At 41.4% G+C, this 21,507-nt stretch overlaps 1 protein-coding gene and 1 long non-coding RNA gene across 3 annotated transcripts in view; one reads left to right on the plus strand and one right to left on the minus strand.

Annotated features, from left to right (window-relative positions):
• Positions 1–21,507, plus strand: part of Rbm46os (RNA binding motif protein 46, opposite strand) — a 66,934-nt gene that overhangs the window by 11,717 nt on the left and 33,710 nt on the right. The window contains exon 1 of one of the 2 annotated variants that reach the window (NR_040381.1): positions 16,056–16,184. The exons of the other annotated variant lie outside the window; for it this stretch is intronic. This is a non-coding gene — a long non-coding RNA (RNA binding motif protein 46, opposite strand). Of the gene's footprint in view, positions 1–16,055; positions 16,185–21,507 lie in introns of those variants that run through there. 2 annotated transcript variants of the gene reach the window in all.
• Positions 4,161–15,553, minus strand: Lrat (lecithin-retinol acyltransferase (phosphatidylcholine-retinol-O-acyltransferase)). Its single transcript, NM_023624.4, has 2 exons — positions 14,752–15,553; positions 4,161–8,707 (listed from the first exon to the last, which is right to left on the minus strand). Exons 1-2 carry the CDS (start codon positions 15,289–15,291, stop codon positions 8,552–8,554), a joined length of 696 nt encoding a protein of 231 aa, NP_076113.1. The 5' UTR covers positions 15,292–15,553; the 3' UTR covers positions 4,161–8,551.

Here is a 21,507-nt window from a genome sequence, read left to right on the forward strand (position 1 = left end):
TGAGTAATGCCTTAGGAAAGGATGAGCACGTCTTTCTTCCTTTCTTTTTGATTTTTTCTTTTATTGAATTGATTTTTTTCGGACATAGTATATTCTAATTATGGTTTCCCCTGCCTTTGCTCCTCCCAGCTCCTCCACTGTATCCACTCACATTCTGTCTCTAGGGGGAAAAAATCAGACTACTAAGTGATAATAATAAAATGTATTAAGATAAAACAAAATAAGACACATCAGAATGGACAAAACAAAAATGCAGAAGGAAAGGAACCTAAGAGAATACATGAGAAGACACCAGAGACTGAGTGGGTCACACACTCAGGAATTCCACACAACACTAAACTTGAGGCCATAATATATACACACCATATATATTATATTACATTAACTCATTATACATAACATCATAAATATTATATACACACATAGTAAATACACAAAGGACCTGGTACAGACCTTTGCAGGCCCTGTGCATGCTGCCTCAGTCTCTGTGAGTTCATATGTACTTTGATCATGTTGATTTAGAGGGCCTTGTTTTCTTTGTGTCCCCATCCCCTCTGGCTCTTAAACTCCACCCCACAGGGTTCCCTGAGCTCCGAGGAGAGGTATTTGAGACGTTTCCATTTAAGGATTGATGGCCCAAGGTCTCTCATTGTGTGTATTGTCTATATGTGCATCTCTATGTGTGTTCCCATCTGCTGCAGGAGGAAACTCCCCTAATGATGGCTGAGGAAGGCATTGTTCTGTGGGGATAACACAATGTCATCAGGTGTAGTTTTACATTCTCTCTCCCTCCCTCCCTTCCTCCCTTCTCTTCCACTTTTCCTCTCTCCCTCCCTCCCTTTCTCCCTCTCTCCCTTTTTAGACCAGCATTATTTGGTTTTACCCTGTGTCACTGGACTATCTAATGTCAGGTCATCTAAGCAGGGCTGGGTGTGAGTTCCATCTTATGGTGTGGCCCTCAAGTGAAATCAGGTTATGCCCAAAAGCTTTGTGCAACCACTGCATTAGCGTATCTTGCAGGCAGGATACCACTGTCAGTCAGGGTTTGTAGGTTAGCGTTTTCAGTTTCTCTTCAAATAACATGCAGAGTCAGAGTCCTGTGCCAAGGACACTAGAACATAGGCACGATATAGGCACTAGATCAATTTTCCCATGTTCTGTGAGGTGTACAGGTATTGTCTTAAGCAACGGGACTTCGCAGTCAGTTTGTGGAGAACAATTGATAGTCTTGGCAACAACCTGGGTTATCTGGGGACTCTCATGGGACCTCTTTGGCCAACAACTCAGTTAGATATAACCCAATCCAAAGACAGAAAGCTTCATTTGGTTACAAGAGATGGACAGTTGGGGCAATGCCTCCCCCAGTATTTGGTGATCTCATTTATATTGCCTTCATCTGTGTATATATTTTAGGAAGCTTCTACCGTATTAGATTCCCAATACTACCCCTCAAATGGCCCTTAATTTTAGTTTTCTCTCCCTGTATTACCTCCATCATATCCCTTGCCTTCCCCTCCCTACTTGATCCTCCGTTTCCAGACCCTCATTCACTCATAACTATCCTATTTCTCTAATGAGGTCCATCTGCCACCCTAGTTCCTAACTCTATACCTAACTTCTGTGTCCATGAATTGTAGCTTAGTTATCATTAACTTAAAAGCCAATATCCACATATAAGCAAATACATACTATATTTGTCTTTCTGTGCCTGGAATACCTCATCCAAAATGAGTTTTTCTAGTTCCATCCATTTACTTGTGAATTTCACGATTTTATCCTTTTTAAAAGCAGAGTAATAGTCCATTGTGTAAATGTACCACCTTTCCTTTATCCATTCTTCTGTTAAAGGGTGTCTAGGTTGTTTCCAGTTTCTGACTATTATGACTAGAGCAGCAATGAACATGGTTGAGCAGGTGTCTCTGTGGTAGGATGAAGCATCCTTTGGGGTACAGCCAGATATTGAGGTAGCTAACCCCCATCCTCCTGAAGAGCCACCACCCTGATTTCCACACTTGCTTTGTAAGTCTGCACTCCTAACAGAATGAGCAGGTGCTCCTCCTGCTATGCATCCCTACCATCATGAGCCATCCCTTGTTTTATTGACCTTAGCCACCTGACCGGAATGTCTCTTTATTAAAGCATAATTTAAACACCAATTACCTGTAGTGCTTATATGGACTCTACTGTGTTATGTACTCTCGAATGGCTTGAGCCTTTATGTTTACTGTGCCCTGTGCCTGAAAATGTGAGACCCTTTTACTTCAATATTGATACTGTTATAGAGATCTCCTCTGGCCTCCCGTTGGGCTCCTACCCTTGTGTTCCCTGATGAATGGATTTAGATGAGACACACAGCACAGTGGAGAACATGGCCTATATTTACTGGAGGAGAAAAGGAGCTAAGAGTAGGCAGTGACCACAGCAGCCATGGCAGAGGAAATGCTCTCAGAGACTGAGTGAGGACAGGAGCCACTGACTGTCACATAGACCTGCATGTTTAGGTAGATGTTATACAGCTTTCTAAAGGCTCTGAAACAGACAGCTTTCCTCGGGGCATTCTCCTTCCCAGATCACTGACAGACCCAGTAGGATTAATTCTTTTGTTCTTTTTAATTAACTCTTTGGAAAGAGACAATACTAATCTTTATTCTTTACCAAGGTCAGAGGTATAACTTAGATCCCAATCTTTTAAGCAAAAGCATATAACAGAGTAGATCGTTTTTAATTAAAGAAAAAGTCTATAAAAAAGTCTTACTTTACCAGGAGAAAAATCGCCTTAGGGCTTCAACAAAGCCTTGTGGCCTCCATGTTCCTTTCTTTCCAAAGATGTTTCAAATTTTGTCAAAAGGCACTTGTAATACTTTCTTTTTTCTCAAAATTAATGTGTTGCCAGGGACACCTGAGGTGTGGGTTTCAAAACTCCTGAGAGTGGCCAATCCTCCATGACTTTCAAGACTTCTTTCTAATTTTTATTGTCTTAGGATTGATTTTCACTTTTAAGTGTGTGTGAGTGTCTTCGTGTATGTGCATCACATGCATGCCTGGTGCCAAATGAGATACAAAGGGGATGCCACATCTCCTGGGACTGGAATTATTGGCAGTTATGGGCTTTCAGGTGAATGCTGAGAAGAGAACCCAGGTCCCCATCCTCAGAATTGTGAAACTAATATTGCCACCAGTAACTGAGTATAAAATGTTATTTTATTCTTCACCAAGAAAATTATAAGTGACAAACAAACTTGGAATCAACTTCTCAGCCCATGGTGGGTGTGTGTGTGCAAGATTATAGACATTGGGTGAGAGGAGAGGGAAAAGCCATCTAAACGGGGGCGGGGGGGGGGAGGACTTAATGTCTTACTGGGAATGTGGAGATTTTGTGGAAATTTGTGCAGTACCTTCTTTTCTAGCTGCGTTAATAGTAAACTGTGTTCTTCACTATGTAAATGAGATTGTAATGAAGTTAGGTGTTGTGGGATGGGGACCAACAACATTTTTAGATCTAAAGGATCAAATGACCAGCTGACATGAAGAAAGACTTGCAACCTACAAGCTTCTATCCTCAAAGATAACAAAGATTAGGGCAGGCAGAAATTCAAATAAGCTACCTAATCAGTACTCAGAGTAACTACGTTCTTTAACTCCTTCCTTCCCTGGTGTTCAGGAGGCAGAAAAGTGCTGAGCTCTGCTCCTATTGGTGTTTTAAAACCTGTTTCCATGTTATTCTTTCTTGTTAGACCCAAAAGCTAGAGAACTAAGATTCTAACTCTGTCATTGGCCATCTGTTTTAAAACTAGCCATGGAATCCCACCCCACCCAACTTAGACCCTATTCTCATCTCACTTACAGCCAGATACAGCTCCAGGGTGCATTGGTAGCATTAGAAATCTGGTTGCATAACTCTAATGAGTTACAGTGACTATTTTTTTTCAGATGGATGAAGGATTTGTTGTTTAGTCTCTCATAATTAAGGTAGGCTTAAAGATGTGGGTAACAAAGATCCTATCAGTCCACAGGAAGATTCACATAAACTTTTCATTTTGACTATATATAAAGCTATATTAATAATAGCAAAATACCTTAAGCAATATTCTTAAGGTTACTGAGTTGAAAAAAATTGCTGTCTACCCTTAGTTATTTAAAATTAAAAGACAAGAAAATGATATGTAGAACTGATTTTATTCAAAATACATGTGTATCAATATAAACTTAGTTTAACTAAAATATCTAAGTTGATTAACACCCTAGATAGATTATATAAAATAAAATCTCTGCCCATGTGCTTCTTATCCATAACAAAAGATTGCCATTACAGTAATACCATGTTCCTGAAAAGCAGCTTTTAGTCTTGGACATAAACAATATGAAATAGGAAACAGGGAAGTAAGAAATAGGTTCTGATAAAATGAAAACAACAAATCCAAACTTCCTTACATGTCCTTAGAAAGGAGCACACCTAGCCGAGTGAATGTTAGGAGTGTATGCACAGTTGTAAAGTTAATTTATTTTGCAGTAATCAACGCCTTCTCAGGAAAATCAAGGAGACATGATATTCCCTAACACTCCATCAGAGTCGTTCATCAGTCAAATCTAAGTGCTTCCAGTTGTTTGGCACTTCTCTGACATACTGCTTTCTCGACTTGCAAGTGTAGACCCTTACTTGAACTTGGGTCATCAGGCTTTGCAGAAGGTATACTTCCTCACTGAGCCATCTCACCATCTATGCCGGTGATTCTCGACCTGTGGGTCAGGACGCTTTGGGGCATCTAACAAGTCTTTCACAGGGGTCACCTATTAGATAACCTACATATCAGATATTTGCATTATGACTCAAAACAGTAACAAAATTACAGTTGTGAAGTAGCAATGAAGATAATTTTATGGTTGCGGGGTGTGGGGGGGTGTCACCACAACATGAGGAACTGCATTAAAGGATCGCAGCACTAGGGAGGTTGAGAACCACTGATCTAGACACTTATCTGACAGACAAAGACCTTACTTCGCTAAATCTCTCAGGTCTCTCTATCCTGCCCCAGCCCCACCCTTCTGCTTTATTCTTGGAAGTTATCTTTCTATCCCCCAACTCTCTACTGCCTATCCATAAAGTCCAAACTTCTTGATCTACAAAAGACTTACACCATCTCAGCCTTGCTTTGTGTTTCTGTATGTCTAGTCACCACCCTTGCTCAGCAGCCCCTAGACCACTTGCATTTACCTGACATAGAATACCTCAAGCTATTCATGATGCATATTGTAGGCAGTTTCCATTCATTCCCCATGCCGTTCCCATGTGTGGAATGTCCTGTGCAAATTTGTCCAATCATTGTATTCTCAGTACCCCTGCCTGATTTTGGTTTCATCAGCTAAAATTAGTCCCTTCTCTCTGTGTGCCTTCAGTTAGCTCTATTAAGATGTCAATCACTCAAACTCCAGTGCAACTGTGCCTATTAGACCAGATATTTTAGGCCACATCTCATATATCTTTTCATTCCATACACAGCCTACTCCCTGATACTTGCATGAAGTCATCTTAAACCCAGCAAGTCCTGTGGCCCCTATCTATGCAAAGAACACATCAAGAGATGAAAACATCACCAGACATGACTTAGCTATCACTGTACAAGACAGAACAGAAGTACTATAATATCATGAACTTGGATCATAATATAAGCTTTGACTGATAAAGTCTAGAGAAATCCACGACTTGCCACCTCAGGTTAGGAAACAAATGCTTGGCCCAAGGTTTCCTCCATAACCGACGTCTTTATTTCTATCAAATGGAAAAAAAAAAAAAAACGAAAGAGATTCTCTTATCTACAAGTTCAATGATTCTGGTGTTGTGTAACATTTGCCAAATAGATCCTTCCTTCTTTTCCTCTCTTCCCAAAGAGAGTAGAATGATGTCAGTGTTACAAAATTACCTCAGTGGGTCAGCTTCCTGGTTATTATTGCCTCCTTCAAGTAAAGTGCCTGACTCCTGAGGCAGAATTGCTTGCTCTTCTGTCTGTATTTCCCACCACAGTGAATGCATGCTGTTATAGCTGGATAAAAGTAATATTAGGCCTGGAGTGGTGAGCATACCTTTAACCCCAGCACTTGGGAAGCTGAGGCACACAGCTCTCTTAGGGAATTCCTTCTAGGCAAATCTCACCCATTGAGTGAGAACCTGTCTCAAAAAAGTGTAAAATAATACCAGAACATGACGTTGCAGTACTTAAGTGCTTAGCACAGAATGAGCATCCAATGAATGACAAATGAGTCTTGGTCTAATGATATGAAGAAAGTCAGGATTACTTATGTTAATTCTAGCCCCAAGAATCCCCTTAGTAGGTAAGGAGGAACCACTATCTGTGAACACAGATTTAGTTTCAAACAGCATTTCCTATTACCTACAATACTGATGTCTGGAGGGGGGCGTGCTATAATGAATTCATGTAAACAACTTCCATGGTGAAGAGGAAAAAGGCACTAACCAATGCCTGTCAGATGCACAGATACTTCAGGTAATTTAGGTGGTTGGAACAGGCCCAAAGAACACCTATATTCTTTAATTTTTTTTCCATTCAGTGTTTTACTGATATGAAACATTTAAGCAATTAAATGTTTAATTTGGATATTAAACAAAGTTTAATTATCATTATACTCCAACTAAATTTGTTGTAGGAGAACACTGGGTAATAAGACCTCAGTTAAACTAAACGCTGTTCTCTCCTTTGTTCAGGTTGGCTCACTGACTAAAACAAATCCTCCTTTCTGCCATAAGAGTCACTGTACTGTGATTCTTTTGTCTCATGTAGCCAGACTGGTCTTGAACTACCTATGTAGTACAAGCTGGCCTTCGACCCCTCTGGGCAATGCAAACAAGTCTTAAACCCTCTGTGTGAGCAGGCTAGTCTTGAACTCCCAATCTTCCTGCCTCCACATCCCAAGGGGTGTGATTACATGCTTGGCTATTCTGTGATTTTTTTTTAAGTTTTATTTTTAATTGTGTGTGTGTGTGTGTATGTCTGTCTACCATGTATGTTGTACACATGGAGGCCAGAAGAGGGTGTTGAATCTTCTGGAATTGGAGTTACAGAAGGTTATAAGCCACCAGGAGCTGCTGGTAACTAAATCCTGGTCCTCTTCAAGAGTAGCAATAGCTCTTCGGTGCGGAGTCATCTCTTCGATGCCTGCTGTGTAACTTTTGACAGTTAACAGACAGCAGACAGTATTGTGCTGCAGCCCACACAGGTCTGGAGCTCTCAATCTGCTGGTTCAACCTTTTAAGTACAGGTGTTGCATGTACCTCCTCTGGTAAAACAGTTCAGTACCAGAAATGTGACTCCAACATGGGTCATTTTTCGTGACAGTCTTGGAGGCATGCTTTAAACACTGCTAGGTCTCCACTCTGACCCAGTGGAGTGAGGAAACACACCTTCAATGCTTGACATTACTAGTTCTCAGAATAAATTTTTGGCCCTACTTATTTAGGCTTTTATACTGCTGTGACACACCTCTATTGTGTTTATAAATGATACTAAAAGTGGAAAAATGACTGTAAAGCAAATCTGACATTTTTTAAAAGGACATTAGTAAATTTAGCTTTAAAAGTAACTATCCAGTGACAAATATATCTATACACATATTCACATACAGACTCAAGGGCACAGGAAAAGACACTGGGCTTGATTTTATGTTTGTAGATCCTCATTAATAAATGGCGCTAGTGTAATAAAGCAACCAGAAATATAGTTTACCTATCAATCTATGTGAGTGCAGATATTGTGTATTTATATGACACATATGCATATCTAATACCAGAATCATCTCAATCCTATATTCATTTACATCTTTTAAATTGGTCATATAGGCATACAAAAAGGAAGGAAGAACAATACAGTATCAGGCTATTCAAAAGTAAATATAAATAGCTACTGTCTGTCACTGTTTCTCCATTGCTAGTAACTGCTTTCTGAACAGTCACTCTCAGTAAACTCTTTCAACAATGGTCTCAAAACATGAAAATAATATTCTTGACTTACTTAAGATTAGATTATTACATAAAGAAAGGCGAATTTTTAAAAAGACTAATTGGTTTCCTTTTAGCTAATTTTCAAACATATATTCATCCAAATGAGGGGAAACTTTCACTTTAATGTCAGTCATTAAATAAGAATACATTACAATAAAGTTAGTGATCTCAACAGATAAGCCTAACAGCAGGATGATGACAGGAGGAAAAGAATAACCTACAGAATCTCCTGTGGCTGTCACCTCAGGTGCCACTTCCTCCGGCTGCTGACTTCTGACAGGCTGACACACGCTTCCAGGGGCTCGTGGTGCTCTGCAGCAGAGCTGCCTGAGAGGACTCAGAAAGACTTTGTTTGGCTTACATGGCAAGCACGTGGTATGATTCTTAATCACTTGGTTTCTTGTTGTTGTTGTTGTTTTTTATCGAGAACACAGTGTTGTGGGCCACATTTTTAACAACAATGCTTATAATGTTTTGTGCTCTATAAATATAAACACATTTCTACACAAAATACATACACGTTGACCTGTGGACTGGAAGCTAGCCAGACATCATCCACAAGCAGAATGGGATACAGATTGCAGGAAGGGTCATATATGATGCCAGGCCTGTGTAGACAATAGATGCTAATCCCAAGACAGCCGAAGCAAGACTGCTTCTCTGATCACGAATGATTATCTTCACGGTGTCATAGAACTGGAAAACAAGAGTTAAGACTGTTAGGAACCATGGCTAAAAAGAACCACATATACCACAGACCAAGTAGTCTTCCCGATTGTTCTGTGTCCACCCGGAGAACTTCATGAAAGTGACTTAGGAAATAATAAGTAAAATGTTATAGAAAACTATAGAATGAGCTTCATACAAGTTACTCAGCAGTAAAGGTTAAAAACAACATTAAATTAATACAGGTTTAAAAAAAAACAGAAATTACCCAATTCTTTTACTTTATTACTCTAAAATTTGATGATACGATCATATTTTTATATAAATCTTAAAGTCTAAAGACATAGTCACACTGAGTTGCCATATCCTCTCTCTCATCAGTTACGTGCCACATAATTGGCTCCTGGAAATAAAGACATTAAATATGTTCCCTGCCCCTAGTGGATACATTCTACTGTGTCACTTTTTCATATAAAAAGCAATCTTGCTTGACAATGGTGTCCTATGTTTAGGTGTCTGACTGTCGTATTTGTTGTGCAACATCAAATAATACATTTAACTAGTCTAGGCTTTCTTCTTCGTTGGAATACCAGGTTAGCCCTGGAGATAAACTAAATCTTTCAAGTAAAAGAATAGTGTTTGGACTGGAGAGATGGCTCAGCTGTTAATCGCACTGACGGCTCTTGCAGAGGTCCTGAGTTCAATTCCCAGCAGCCACATGGTAGCTCACAACCATCTGTAATGGAATCTAATGCCTTTTTCTAATGTGTCTGAATACAGTGACAATGAACTCACATAAATAAATAAATCTTTTAAAAAATAATGGTGTTCTATGAGTTGCATAAATATAAGATATTATAGTGATTATTATCACTGCTGTATTTCTTGACAGTTATCTTTGTCATTGCTAGAATTTAACAACTCATTTTCACGTGAGTTTTGTTATTCATACTAAACTCAAAATCCATTTCTAGAATATTGTAATGTATGTGCGATGAGGTCTTGCTTTATTGCTCAGGTTGACTCAGAGCTCTAGGACTTCATGGAATCGCCTGAGCTGGGAAGGTTTCTAAAGTCTATGCTTTCTAAGATTTATTTTAATTTTTAATTTTGCGGGGGGGGGGGCAGGTGCACATGAGAGCATGTGCTCATGGAGACCAGAGGACCAGAAACACTCCCCCACCCCCACAGACACATCTGAAGCTAGAGTTACAGTCATTGTGATCTGCCCAAGGTGGCTGCTGAGAACCAGACTTGGGTCCTCTGCAACGGTTGTATGAACTCTTAACTGCTAACCATCCTGAAAAAATCCAGCCCTGGTTTTTAAATTCTTTGTTTTCCTTGCTTTGAGACAAGGTTTTACTATATTATCTCTGGTTGTCTGGAACTATCTATATAAAATAAGCTGGCCTTGAACTGCAAGTACCTCCTGCCTCAGCCTCTAGGGGGCTGAGGTCAAAAGGTGTGCACCACTTTGCCTGGCTGAATTTCTAAATTATTGGTGAATACAATAAACAGGTTTAATACATTCAAGGACCTCTGAGGACTTGTCAGTTGAGGACTAACTACAGATACAGGAGTTAGGTGTATAGGATGCTATTAGTGACAGAAGAGTATTCTGTGCACAAGTAAATAACCTAGTGATGCATGTGAAATGTCATTCAACCAAGTTTGCCTGTGTGTGTTTTAGTCCACTATTGAATGTAAGGTCATCTCTATTCATAGTTTTACATAGTGCTACATTAACATAATAATATGTAAATTTATTTAATATTTACATAACACATTATTATATCAAGAAAAGTCTGAAAGCCTACTAGCCATCCAAGTATTCTTTGTAGGGCAAACATCTAATCTCTTTCTATGAACTAACAAGATATAGAGTAATGAGTGCTTTGTCTCAAAGTGATTAGAATCAGACTGAATAAGGATGTGAAGACATGCTCAGTGGCTGGGGTGCTTACTTACAATGTGTGATGCTATAAGTTTAATTCTCTGCACCACGTAAGTGCAGTGTGGTTAGGCATACCTATAATCCTGGCACTTGGGAGGTAGAAGTAGGGATATCAGAAGTTCAAGGTGGTTCTTGAATCTCTAGAGGCAAACCTAGGCCACAGACCCTTTTCTCTCTCTTCTGTGTGTAGATGTGCATGCATGTCTAAATGAACAAGTACCTCCGTCTCTGCCTTTGTCTCTCCCTCTATGTCTTCCTCACTTTCTTCCTTTCTTTCTCCCTCTGCTCTCTCAGTCCCCTACTATCTATCTACTTGGCCACCAGCCCAAGAAAGATGGCAATGTAGCCCTGTGGGTAAGACTTGCCTAGGACTCAGGAAACACTAGGTGTGCTCCTCAGCATTGTCTACATTGGATGTGGTGAGGCATGACTGCGGGAGGAAGAAATAGGAGGATCAGAAGTCCAAGGTTATCTCCAGCTAAATTAGGATTCTGAGGTTAGCCTTAGCTACATGAGGACCCTGTTCTGTTCTGTTTTGTTTTGTTTTTGTTTTGTTTTGTTTTAAGTAGAGAGTAGTAGGTGTCAAGAAGTTTACTTTTGCAAACAGTGAGTCACTTGAAAAGCGATTATCTGCATTCATTCTGGCAATAACAAGTCAGACAACAGACTGCTAGTAGAAAAAGCATAACAGTAAAAGTTAAAACCAAATGGACTTAAATTTTACAGTACAGTGATGCTCAGTGTCAGTATAAAATGCCTCAACTTTGTGATTTCTAAGCATGTATAAAAGCAGTGCTGGAAGAGTCGAGGAGAAAGCATCAAAGAGTAGAAAGAGTGGGGAAAATACATGCCGTATCCTGGTCACAGCATAGCCACGAACTCTCAGCAGCTATGGCTCCCTGCATTGGAGCTGCTTTCACTGAACCAAGACACCACTCCTGCATGGAGTAGAAGCAAGTCTTCAAGGGTCTTGGGAGGTCCTACCACTTCCTGAGGAGACAATGGCAAGTTAATGGGTACCTAAGGAGGAGAGTCCATTTTTCACTGGCTAGTTGCCTAAACTTCAGTAAGTAACCCCCAACCCATGCTCATTCAAACAACTCTAACTGTTTTGGTGGCTTTAATAAGAATGTCCCTCATTGGCTCATATATTTGAATGCCTAAGAATTGGAGGTGTGACCTTGTTGGAATAGGTGTAGTAGCCCTGATGGAGGAAGTATGTCACTGAGGGTGAGCTTTGAGGTTTCAAAAGCCCAAGCCAGGCCCAGCGGCTCACTCTTCCTCTGTTTGCAGATCTGATTGTAGAACTTACAGCTACTTCTCCAGCAACGTGTCTACTTGCTTGCCACCATGCTCTACTCCTCAATAATACTAGACTAACCTCTGAAACTGTAAGCAACCCCAATTAGGTGATTTCCTTTATAAGAGTTGCTGTGGTCACGGTATCTCTTCACAGCACTAGAATGCTGACCAAGACACTAACGAAACTCAGTGAGTCACATACACAAAACATCATGAAACTAGGAGGGTAATTTGTAAAGTAGAAACAGGTCAGCTGGAGAAGGAAGGGAATTTTAGAAAGAGTATGTGATCAAAATACATTGTATGCATATACGAAATTGTTGATAATTAAAAAGAACAACTTACAGAATAAAAGAGCATTCTCTCAAAGACATAAAGTCACTGGTTCAGAAATTGATTAAATTATTTATTAGAGAGGTGTGTGTGTGTGTGTGTGTGTGTGTGTGTGTGTGTGTGTGTGTGTGTTTGTCTGTGTGCTCGAATATGGGTGTGCATGCACCCATATCAGTACTGTAACACCTGAGTGAATTCAAGAGGCCAACTTTAGGAAGTTGGTTCCCTCCTTCCACTGTGGGATTTAGAGATCAAACTGCAGTCATCAGATTTGAGCAGTAATCACCTGTACCCACTGACTCTTCTCACTGGCCTACTTATGTGCACTGTTATTAGCAAGAAATTTTCACCCAAGGGAAAGTGTTGAAGAGATTTCTTTTATAAAATTTTATTTTAAAAAGAGATGGCTTTGCCATGCCAAAGTAAGATACAATACCTGTGAAAGACTTCAACAATCAGACCCAGAAACAAATAGTAGTTTATGTTTCTAGGAATTCAAAAGCATGGATCTGGAGAGATGGCTTAGCCATTACCAATCTGTGCTATCCTTGCAGAGGTCTCCACTTCATCCCAGCACTGACTGGATGGCTTACCACCAGCCTGTACCTCCATCTCCCAGGAGGCCACATCTCTGGCCTCCAAGGGCACCTGCACTTGTACACACATACATGTAGGCAAAGCAAAAAAATTTCAAAGTAGAAAAAGTTTGTAGAAATCATGTATAACTAATGCCTCTTTTACTTTAAAAAAAATGTTCTTAGAATTAGAACATTTGGGTGAGATTTCTCCCCCCACCGCCACCCCCGAGGAAATCTAGTCGTCTAGACTGGGGCTAGATTGTTTGTTAGGCCATTCAAAGGGAAACACAGAAACTCAGTTTCACTAGAGACTATGAAGCTTCATTAATTATAACACTTCACTGCTGTGAAACATACCATTTCCCCAAATTAGAAACTACCCAATTAATTCTTTCTGAGATTACTATTTTACTGCTTGTAGAAAGCACTTGTACCCTTTTTCTGTTGAGATATATGATGCAATGCTACACATGTGCTATGAAAGTGAAGCTCTCAATTTGGATAGGAAAACTATTTTTTCTTATAGCAATAATTGGCTTAGTTCTTAGCTACATCTGGTGGGTCTCCTTTTGGACACTTTTGGAGCCAGGGTTTGTGAATGTGGAGAAGTTCCCTGTAAACAGGCCTGCGCTAGACTAGGGGAGGTTCTGAATCAGTGCATAGTATCCTAATTGTGTTTTATTTACCATAGAAAATGATTCCTAAGCCGGGCGTGGTGGCGCACACCTTTAATCCCAGCACTCGGGAGGCAGAGGCAGGCGGATTTCTGAGTTCGAGGCCAGCCTGGTCTACAAAGTGAGTGAAACCCTGTCTCGAAAAACCAAAAAAAAAAAAAAAAAAAAAAAAAAAAAAGGAAAAGGAAAATAAAATAAAATAAAATGATTCCTAGAATAAGTTAATTCTGGTTCAATTTAAAAAAAATCTGTCAAAAATTTAAAATGCCTACATATAAAAGCTCAATAGCTTTATTCTCTGCTGGGTCAAAAAATTACTCAAAGTATTAATGAATCAAATCTAGGCTGTAGGTTGTGATGACCTGATCATTTGGTTCAAAAATGCACCTAAACATACAAAATAACACAAAAGTTTGTGTGATTGACCAGAATTCCATTAAGAATAGTAAGTGCTAATACCCCCTTAATTATAGTCAAGGCTAAAAAGCATCCAATTATTAACGGAAGTGCAGAATTAAAACTTAAACTATCTTTTGTGAGTTCATCTATTCCCCCCCCCTCTTTGGATTTGTAGCTTATTTCTACCACTTGTGTCCTCCCACCCCCAAGTAGCCATAAAATTTACCTTCCAGAAAAATGAATTGTTTTAATCTTTGGGGAACTTAAAATCCAACCTACCTTTGGTACTAAAGGCTAGGAGATGCTTAACAGTGAAGGAGAACAGGATATGGGGATTAAAATCACTTAAGAAGAAGTTACACACTAAGGAAAAAATCTCTCCGAGTCAAACTAGAAATAAAAGGTGTCTACCAGGAATGTCTTCTAGCAGGAATTTTGAGCCTATTTAAGTAAAGGGAATTCACTCTGTGCATCTAGGAGAAGAGAAAACTGGACACCTTCTTGCCAATTACCCTTCGTGGGAAAAGTTCCAAGTCCTTCAGTCTCTTGCCCCTGATCATTTGAACTACCTTGTGTGTGCAGACCAAGATGACTAGTACAGCAGTAACAAGCAGCACTTTGGAATCTCTGGAAGCAGCCTGTGTGGCCACACCCTTTTATTGCACATTTTGAAATAGCCTTTCTGCGAGGCAAACTGCCCTTTGTTTACCAGATCTCCCCTAGAAACACCAGAGCTTTCCTTACTTAATCTACAACTCCTAAGAATGGTATGGTGGAGGAGATGTCCAAAAAGCTCCCGGATCCCGACCCCAGCTCCTGCAAGTCTCCTCCTACCTTCTCAGCCTGTGGACTGATCCGAGAGCCATATCTGCAGTAAGTCACAAAGTGTTCGCAGTTGTTCCACAGTAGGCTGTATGGAGTCAGTCCCAACTGCTGCTCAGCTCTGCGTGCCACCTCCTCATTGAGTAAGGACTTCTTCTTGAGAGTCCCGTCTAGGTGATTGACTAGGATGTCTGCTCCGTAGGCAAAGTCCTCTACTGTGTCCACACGGATGCTAGCCACCTTGCAAATGACTCCCAGGAGGAGACGCTTGTTGGAGACCACCTTCTGAGTGCGTTCCTTGTCATTGGTCAGGGCCAACAGGATGTCAGGCATTAGATGGGCGACACGGTTTTCCCCCAGGTAGATCCCATAGTGGATAAAATGGGTCCGTGACACCTCCAACACGTCGCCCCGGACGAAAGAGCTGATTTCATAGGGACGGTTCTTCCCTGTGCCTCCTCCCGGGACGCTCACGCTAAAGAGCTTGAAGTTGGAAATAAGGAGCAGTTTCTCCAGGAGGAGGGACGCAGCTTCCAGCATTGGGTTCTTCATCCTAAGGCAACCAACCACTGGCTGCAACTGTTCTGTACGAGGTGAGCTCTCCGGATCGCCGCGCTGCAGCGCTGCTCACCTGCGGAGCACCGCTGCGGCTGCCCAGAGCCAGGAGAGCAAGAGATCAGAGGAGAAGCCAAAGTGCTTGGCTCAGCCACCCAGTGCAGGGGGTCAAAGAAAGGAAGTAGTGTCGGTCGGCTGTGGGAACAGTGGCACCCGCGCTTGAGGAGCTGAAGAGGTAGTGTGCCTGGGGGCGGTGCTCTGGGTGCGCTCTTCGCTGTGGCTCTTATAGAGGTGCAGAGGGCGGGCCGAATGCGGTCACAGGCCGGAGAACACGGATTGGGCACGGGCGTTCTGCACCCTGACTTCTCCTCGAGCGCTCTGCTTCACTAGGGAGACCTTTAAACAGCCAGCGTAGGAGAGATGCCAGAGGCGTGGCCGCGCGAAAGATCCTGCACCTGCCAGGAATGGAGCACCTTTCTTGGCGGTGAGAAGCGCCTTCTGTAAAATTTCGGTATGGGACCCGCTCTAACCGATAATAATACCGTGGCCCTCAGCTTACTAAAGAATTTGCTTTGATTCGCCAAAGTGCCGGCTCCGCGAATTCCTGCAGATCCTACTTAAACTGATCTTTGTCGTTTTAAACACGCAAGCATCCATGAGCTCTCAGGTGGCACGCGGAGAAGTGGAATGGCTCTCTGTTCGTCCAGTGCCCCAGCGCGGAGGATCGGAACCCAACAGTCTGGACGCTCCAAGGCTCCAGTGCCTGTTGAGCGCGCGCCTTCCAACGGTCATCAAAAAAACCCCAACGCCCTCCAGCAAAGCAGGAGTCAAGCCAAGTTTCTTTGATGTCAGGTCCCAGCTTCGCTTCACACAACGACTGGTAGCTTTTGGTAAAGAGCTCCCTGCCGTCCAGGGAGACTTAAGGAAAGAGAACGTTATGGTTCTGCAAGGCGGTGCACGCTTGCAGCAGAACCCAGGCACAGTCGAAGGGGGTGGGGGAGCTGCCTAAGGAGGCTGCTGGGGCTCTGCAGGGCTGGGCTTTGGGTGCTCAGACCCGCCTGAATTTCTGTGCTAATTCATTATGTAAATGAGTAAATTCCCCCAGACAAAGGCCACAAGCGCCACAAAACTAAGAAAGCTTAAGCTCCAGGCTATCTTTTCTCTCTCTCTCTCTCTCTCTCTCTCTCTCTCTCTCTCTCTCTCTCTCTCTCTCTCTCTCTCTCCTATCTCTTCTCTCTCTCTCTCTCTCTCTCTCTCTCTCTCTCTCTCTCTCTCTCTCTCTCCTATCTCTTCTCTCTCTCTCTCCCCTATCTCTTTTCTCTCTCTCTCTCTCCTATCTCTTTTCTCTCTCTCTCTCTCCTATCTCTTCTCTCTCTCCCCTATCTCTTTTCTCTCTCTCTCTCTCTCCTATCTCTTTTCTCTCTCTCTCTCTCTCTCTCTCTCTCTCTCTCTCTCTCTCTCTCTCTCTCCCTCTCTCTCCCTCTCCTCTCTCTCTCTCTCTCCTCTCCTCTCTCTTTGAGACAGGGTTTCTCTGCAGTCCTGGCTGTCCTGGAACTCACTCTGTAGACCAGGCTGGCCTCGAACTCAGAAATCCACCTGCCTCTGCCTCCCAAGTGCTGGGATTACAGGCATGCATCACCACTGCCCGGCTGAGATCTCTGCCATGATGGAACCTAGACCAGGCTGAGGCCTGAGGCCACCCCTCTTTGGAGGCCTGAGCCTTTGCCCCCTGACTGCTATAAGCAATCTGTCCATGTCGCTGCACTTTTGGTCATTCGTTCACTTCACAGATGATTGTAAATCTCACTGCAGCACACCCCACATCTCCCCACTGCCTCAAATGGATAGAAAGAAGAAGTAGGCATGATCTTTCATCAACCCATCCACAATCATCTTTTTCCTTACCGTCTACCTGCTCTGCCATGCACTGTCCCCTTCCTGGAAGTTCAACAAAATCAACCAGTACTTCTTTCCCACACCATTGTCACTTGTAGTGCTTTTTCTACTTGTCTTAAGGCCAGTGGTCCTCTTTCAACACATTGTTCTTACTGGTATAGGGAGGAAGGGCTAGGAGAGGTACACAGATTATTAGGAAGCCGCCCAAGTTCCATCTGAAGAGTCCATGGTAGGCGAGAGCCACCGGCAGGAGGTTCTCTGAGCTCCACTTGGGTGCTACGGGCCCTCACATGCAAACACAGTAATAAAAGTTTATACTATTTCAAGAAACTTTGCAAAAAAGAAATAGGCTCGAATGGAAGTTATTTTAAGTGGGGATTCTACGCGGTTTTATGAACAATAAAGGGGGTGAGATGGGGAGACAAAAGCCACACGACAGTGAAAAACACCTTAAGTGCTGGGCATGGTGACTTGTGTCTTTAATCCCGGCACTCAGAAAGCAGAGGCAGGCAGATCTCTGTGAGTGAGAGGCCACATCCTGAGACCCAGGTCAGCCAGGACGACATGTTGAGGCCCTGTCTCAGAAATAGGAAAAAAGAAAGAAAACCAGTGGGAAGCAGTGGGTTCGAAACCATAGACCAAGGTAGAATCACGGCTAAGGGCAGGCAGGGTTTTGTTCCCCTGCCAGGAACAGAGGGAGTAGATACAACGTGTAAGGCTGTGGGTGGAAAGAGTCTGGAACTGGACGTGTAGCTCACTGGAGCACATGTGTGAGGATCTGGGTTCTGTCCCTAGTACTAGAAAAACAAAACAGAAGATACCCACCCCCATCTTGTCCTGCAGCTTCTGAAGAAGCTACCAAACCTGCTGAGTGGTGCCATCCACTAGGGTGCAGAGGCCTGATCGCCATGCTAACAGAAAAGTGAGAGACCCCTGAGCCATGTCTTGAGAGCACTTGTCCACATCTATTAGAACGGCCTTTATAAGCTCTTTCGTTGTTGGTTGACAGTCTTTAGGACTAAATGAGTTTGATGGTGAGGTGTGAGTGGGAGAATCATATTAATGATAAAAAAATATAGAAAAGTTGGACCCCAAGTCAAAATGTATTTATTTACTTAGAGACAGGGCCTCACTTGTAGCCCTGGCCTTGAAGCCACAGAGATCTGCTTGCTTCAGACTCTCAGATGCTAACATTAAAGGCATATAGCACCATGACCAGCAAAGTTTTAAACAAAAATTATTATACAAAATCACTGTTTTATTGTGATACTTAACTATAGATTAAAATATAATTAAAAGTAGATTTCTATGTATCATTTAAACCCATGTAATATTAAATACTGAGCAGCTAATTCATCAATCACCTTAAGAGACAAAACCTGAATTGCAAATTTTGCCAACTAAAAGGACTATTTAGTCTTATCTTCAAGGAAGCCCACACTCAGCCTCATGATGGAGCACTAAATGGAAATATAAACATGCTTATATTGAAAACAAATTTTTCAATATATATTTCATTGTTTTTATTGAAAACAAATTTTTCATACAATACTGATTTCATACATTCTGATTTCAGTTCCCCTCCCCTAACAAGCTCCTCCCCATCTACCCTTCTACTAAGATCCACACCCTACTGTCTTCCTTAGAAAGCAGAAGAAAAAGAGTCAAATAAAAAGCACAAGACACATATATAAATATAGAGACATGTACCTTTTATATACAGGAATCCTATAAAAACACAAACTATGTAATATTTCCTCAAAGATTTGTAAAGTTAAAAAAAATGCTGTCACAAAACATTGAGATAAAGTACGTCCAAAACTGCATTGAGTTGGTTTTGTGTTGGTCCTACTCCTGGGTACAGGGATTGCTAGTGTGGGTCTGCTTAGGCTGTCTCTTAGTCAATTGGCTAAGGGTTTGTCAGTCTTAACTGATTTTCTCAAAGAACCAGTTCTTTGTCCTATTGATTCTTTGTAAATATTTTGTTTCTATTTTACTGATTTCAACCCTGAGCTTGATTATTTATTGCCACCTTCTCCTTTTGGGTGCTATTTCTTTTTACCCTAGAGCTTTCAGTTCTATTAAGTTCCTAATAAGACGTCTGCTTGTTTGCTTGTTTTTGATTTCTATGTAGATACCTAGTACCTTTGACCTGAGTTTCTCATGCATCCTTTGTTCCTATTATTCTTAAATTGGGTCTGCTCCAGAGCTCAGATTTTCTTTGACTGAGGTATCAGCATTTCTTTTATCTTATCTTCACTGTGTAAGATTCTCTCTTCCTTCTCTTGTCTTCTGTTACTGAGACTCGCCTCTGAGGATCCCGTTTGACTTCCTACAGTTTTCATTTTGTTTTCCATCAGTTTGGGGTTTCTTCATTGATTCTTTTTTCACCGCCATGTCTTGAACATTTTTTAAATTTCATTCTATGCTTTGTGTTCCATAAATTAATGGATTTATTCATATCATCTTTAAATACATATAGCATATTTATTACAGCTATTTTGACGTCCCTGGCATGGGCTTTGGCTAAGTTGCATTTTTCAGGGTCCACTGTAGAAGGATTGTTTTGCTCTAATAGAGATATAATGTCCTGGCTGTTATTTTGATTCTACACAAAGTCCAGGCGAATAGACATGTGTATTTGGGCTGATTATAAGTCTAGATGCTGATATCAGCTCTTGTGTGTGTTAGATGGGTGTGCAATTCTTTGGTTTCTGTTGCCCTCTCTGTTTCTTAAAGTATATTAGCTATGGGCTGTCTCCTTCTGAGACTTGCTAGAAGAGGCCACTGAGGATCTCTAGATAGACCATTTTTCCAATATTCTGGCCAGTGTAGCATCTAAATACTTAACTCAGAAACAAAGCACATGAAGTGAATGTCAAAGCTGAACTCACTCAAGATGTTCAACCCTAAAATGGAAAGGACCCAATCAATAGAGAAAGGAAGACACTTTTTTAGTCCTTAATTTTCATAATAGATCTCTTAAATATCTGAAAAAAAAATGTCCAAAGAATTCCCACACTTTACCCTTCACCTGTATATATGGACACATGTGTGCACACACATTTTTCCAACCAGTTAGCAAGTTGTAGCTTTGATGTCCACTTGTCCCTCAACCCTGCTCTGTATATAATCACACTTTTATAATTATCAAAGTCAAAGAACTATCAGCAGTATTATCATGTAAACTTCAGGCTTCCTCAGAATTTCCTGATTGTTGTAGTAATGGCCATTACAGGAAACAATCTGAATGGCGCCTTGCCCATCCATTGTTACATAGCTGATGTCCTCTGCCTTTGTCATGGTATTTTCTCCCGGAGCAAAACAAAACTTGATTTTTCAAACACACATCAGTGTGGGTTTGATGTTTATTCATGCAGACCTTCAGGTAGTACTTTTTGTCAGGAATTCCACAGGAGTGCTTGCATGTCCTTTTGAATGTGTGTTAGCTGTAGATGTTGATATTTCCTGACATCCAAGATCTGAGAAAATATCAGTGCCTTGGAGTCACCAAGACGGGATTGGCACTCTCAGTCAGACCCCGGATGCCTCTCTTTAAGGTTTATACATGTGTCCCTGAGTATATGTGTTTGTATGTAGCATATGTTCCATGTGTGTGCAAGTGCCCACAAAGGCCAGAAGAGATATCAGATCCCCTGGAACTGGGATTACAAAGGTCACATTTAAGAGCAACTTCCAAAGATGTCATTTTAATAAGAGATTCATTTTAAATAAAGAACCTACCTTTTATGTTGCTATTTCTTTTGTAACTGGTGACTAGCAATAGAAACTGACTCGTTTTTTCTTTTATATATTTAATCAAGTGGTGTGTGGACTTAATAAGACAACTGAATGAGTATGGGACTGAGATGAAGCAGACTTTCATAATGTTGGAATTAAATTTTTGACAGTTTTAAACTCCTTCTGTGGTGTGTGTGTGTGTGTGTGTGTGCGTGAGCGCACGCGCGTGCACAGGCACTAACATGCTGTGGAGGTTGGAAACTGCTGGTTGGTTCTCTCTTCCCACCATGTGTATTCAGGAGGTTGAATTCAAGTCATCAGGCATCATGGAAACTACCCTTATCTGCTGAACTATCTCTCTAGTCCCACAACTGCAATTATATGTAAAGATGTGTGAGCTTGTGAATTACAGTTACTACAGAACCTCCCTAGCTTATTTTCATTTCCTCTCGTGCTAGAAATACCACACCAGAGACATGAATACTTGAAATTCCAGGGTTCTGTTTGTTCGAAATAGCATCAAACTCATCTAGATATTCTTCCTCTTAAAAATATGAACCATTTGGAATACAAAGA

This window comes from Mus musculus, chromosome 3 (genome assembly GCF_000001635.26).
Source record: "Mus musculus strain C57BL/6J chromosome 3, GRCm38.p6 C57BL/6J".
Classification (NCBI taxonomy): Eukaryota; Metazoa; Chordata; class Mammalia; order Rodentia; family Muridae; genus Mus; species Mus musculus.

Excerpts from the sequence above, each read along its gene's own strand:
- Lrat (NM_023624.4), bottom strand. The coding sequence starts at position 15,291 with ATGAAGAACCCAATGCTGGAAGCTGCGTCCCTCCTCCTGGAGAAACTG. Across the intron at positions 8,708-14,751 it reads TCAGTCCACAGGCTGAGAAG|TTCTATGACACCGTGAAGAT; the intron begins GTAGGAGGAGAC and ends CTTGTTTTCCAG.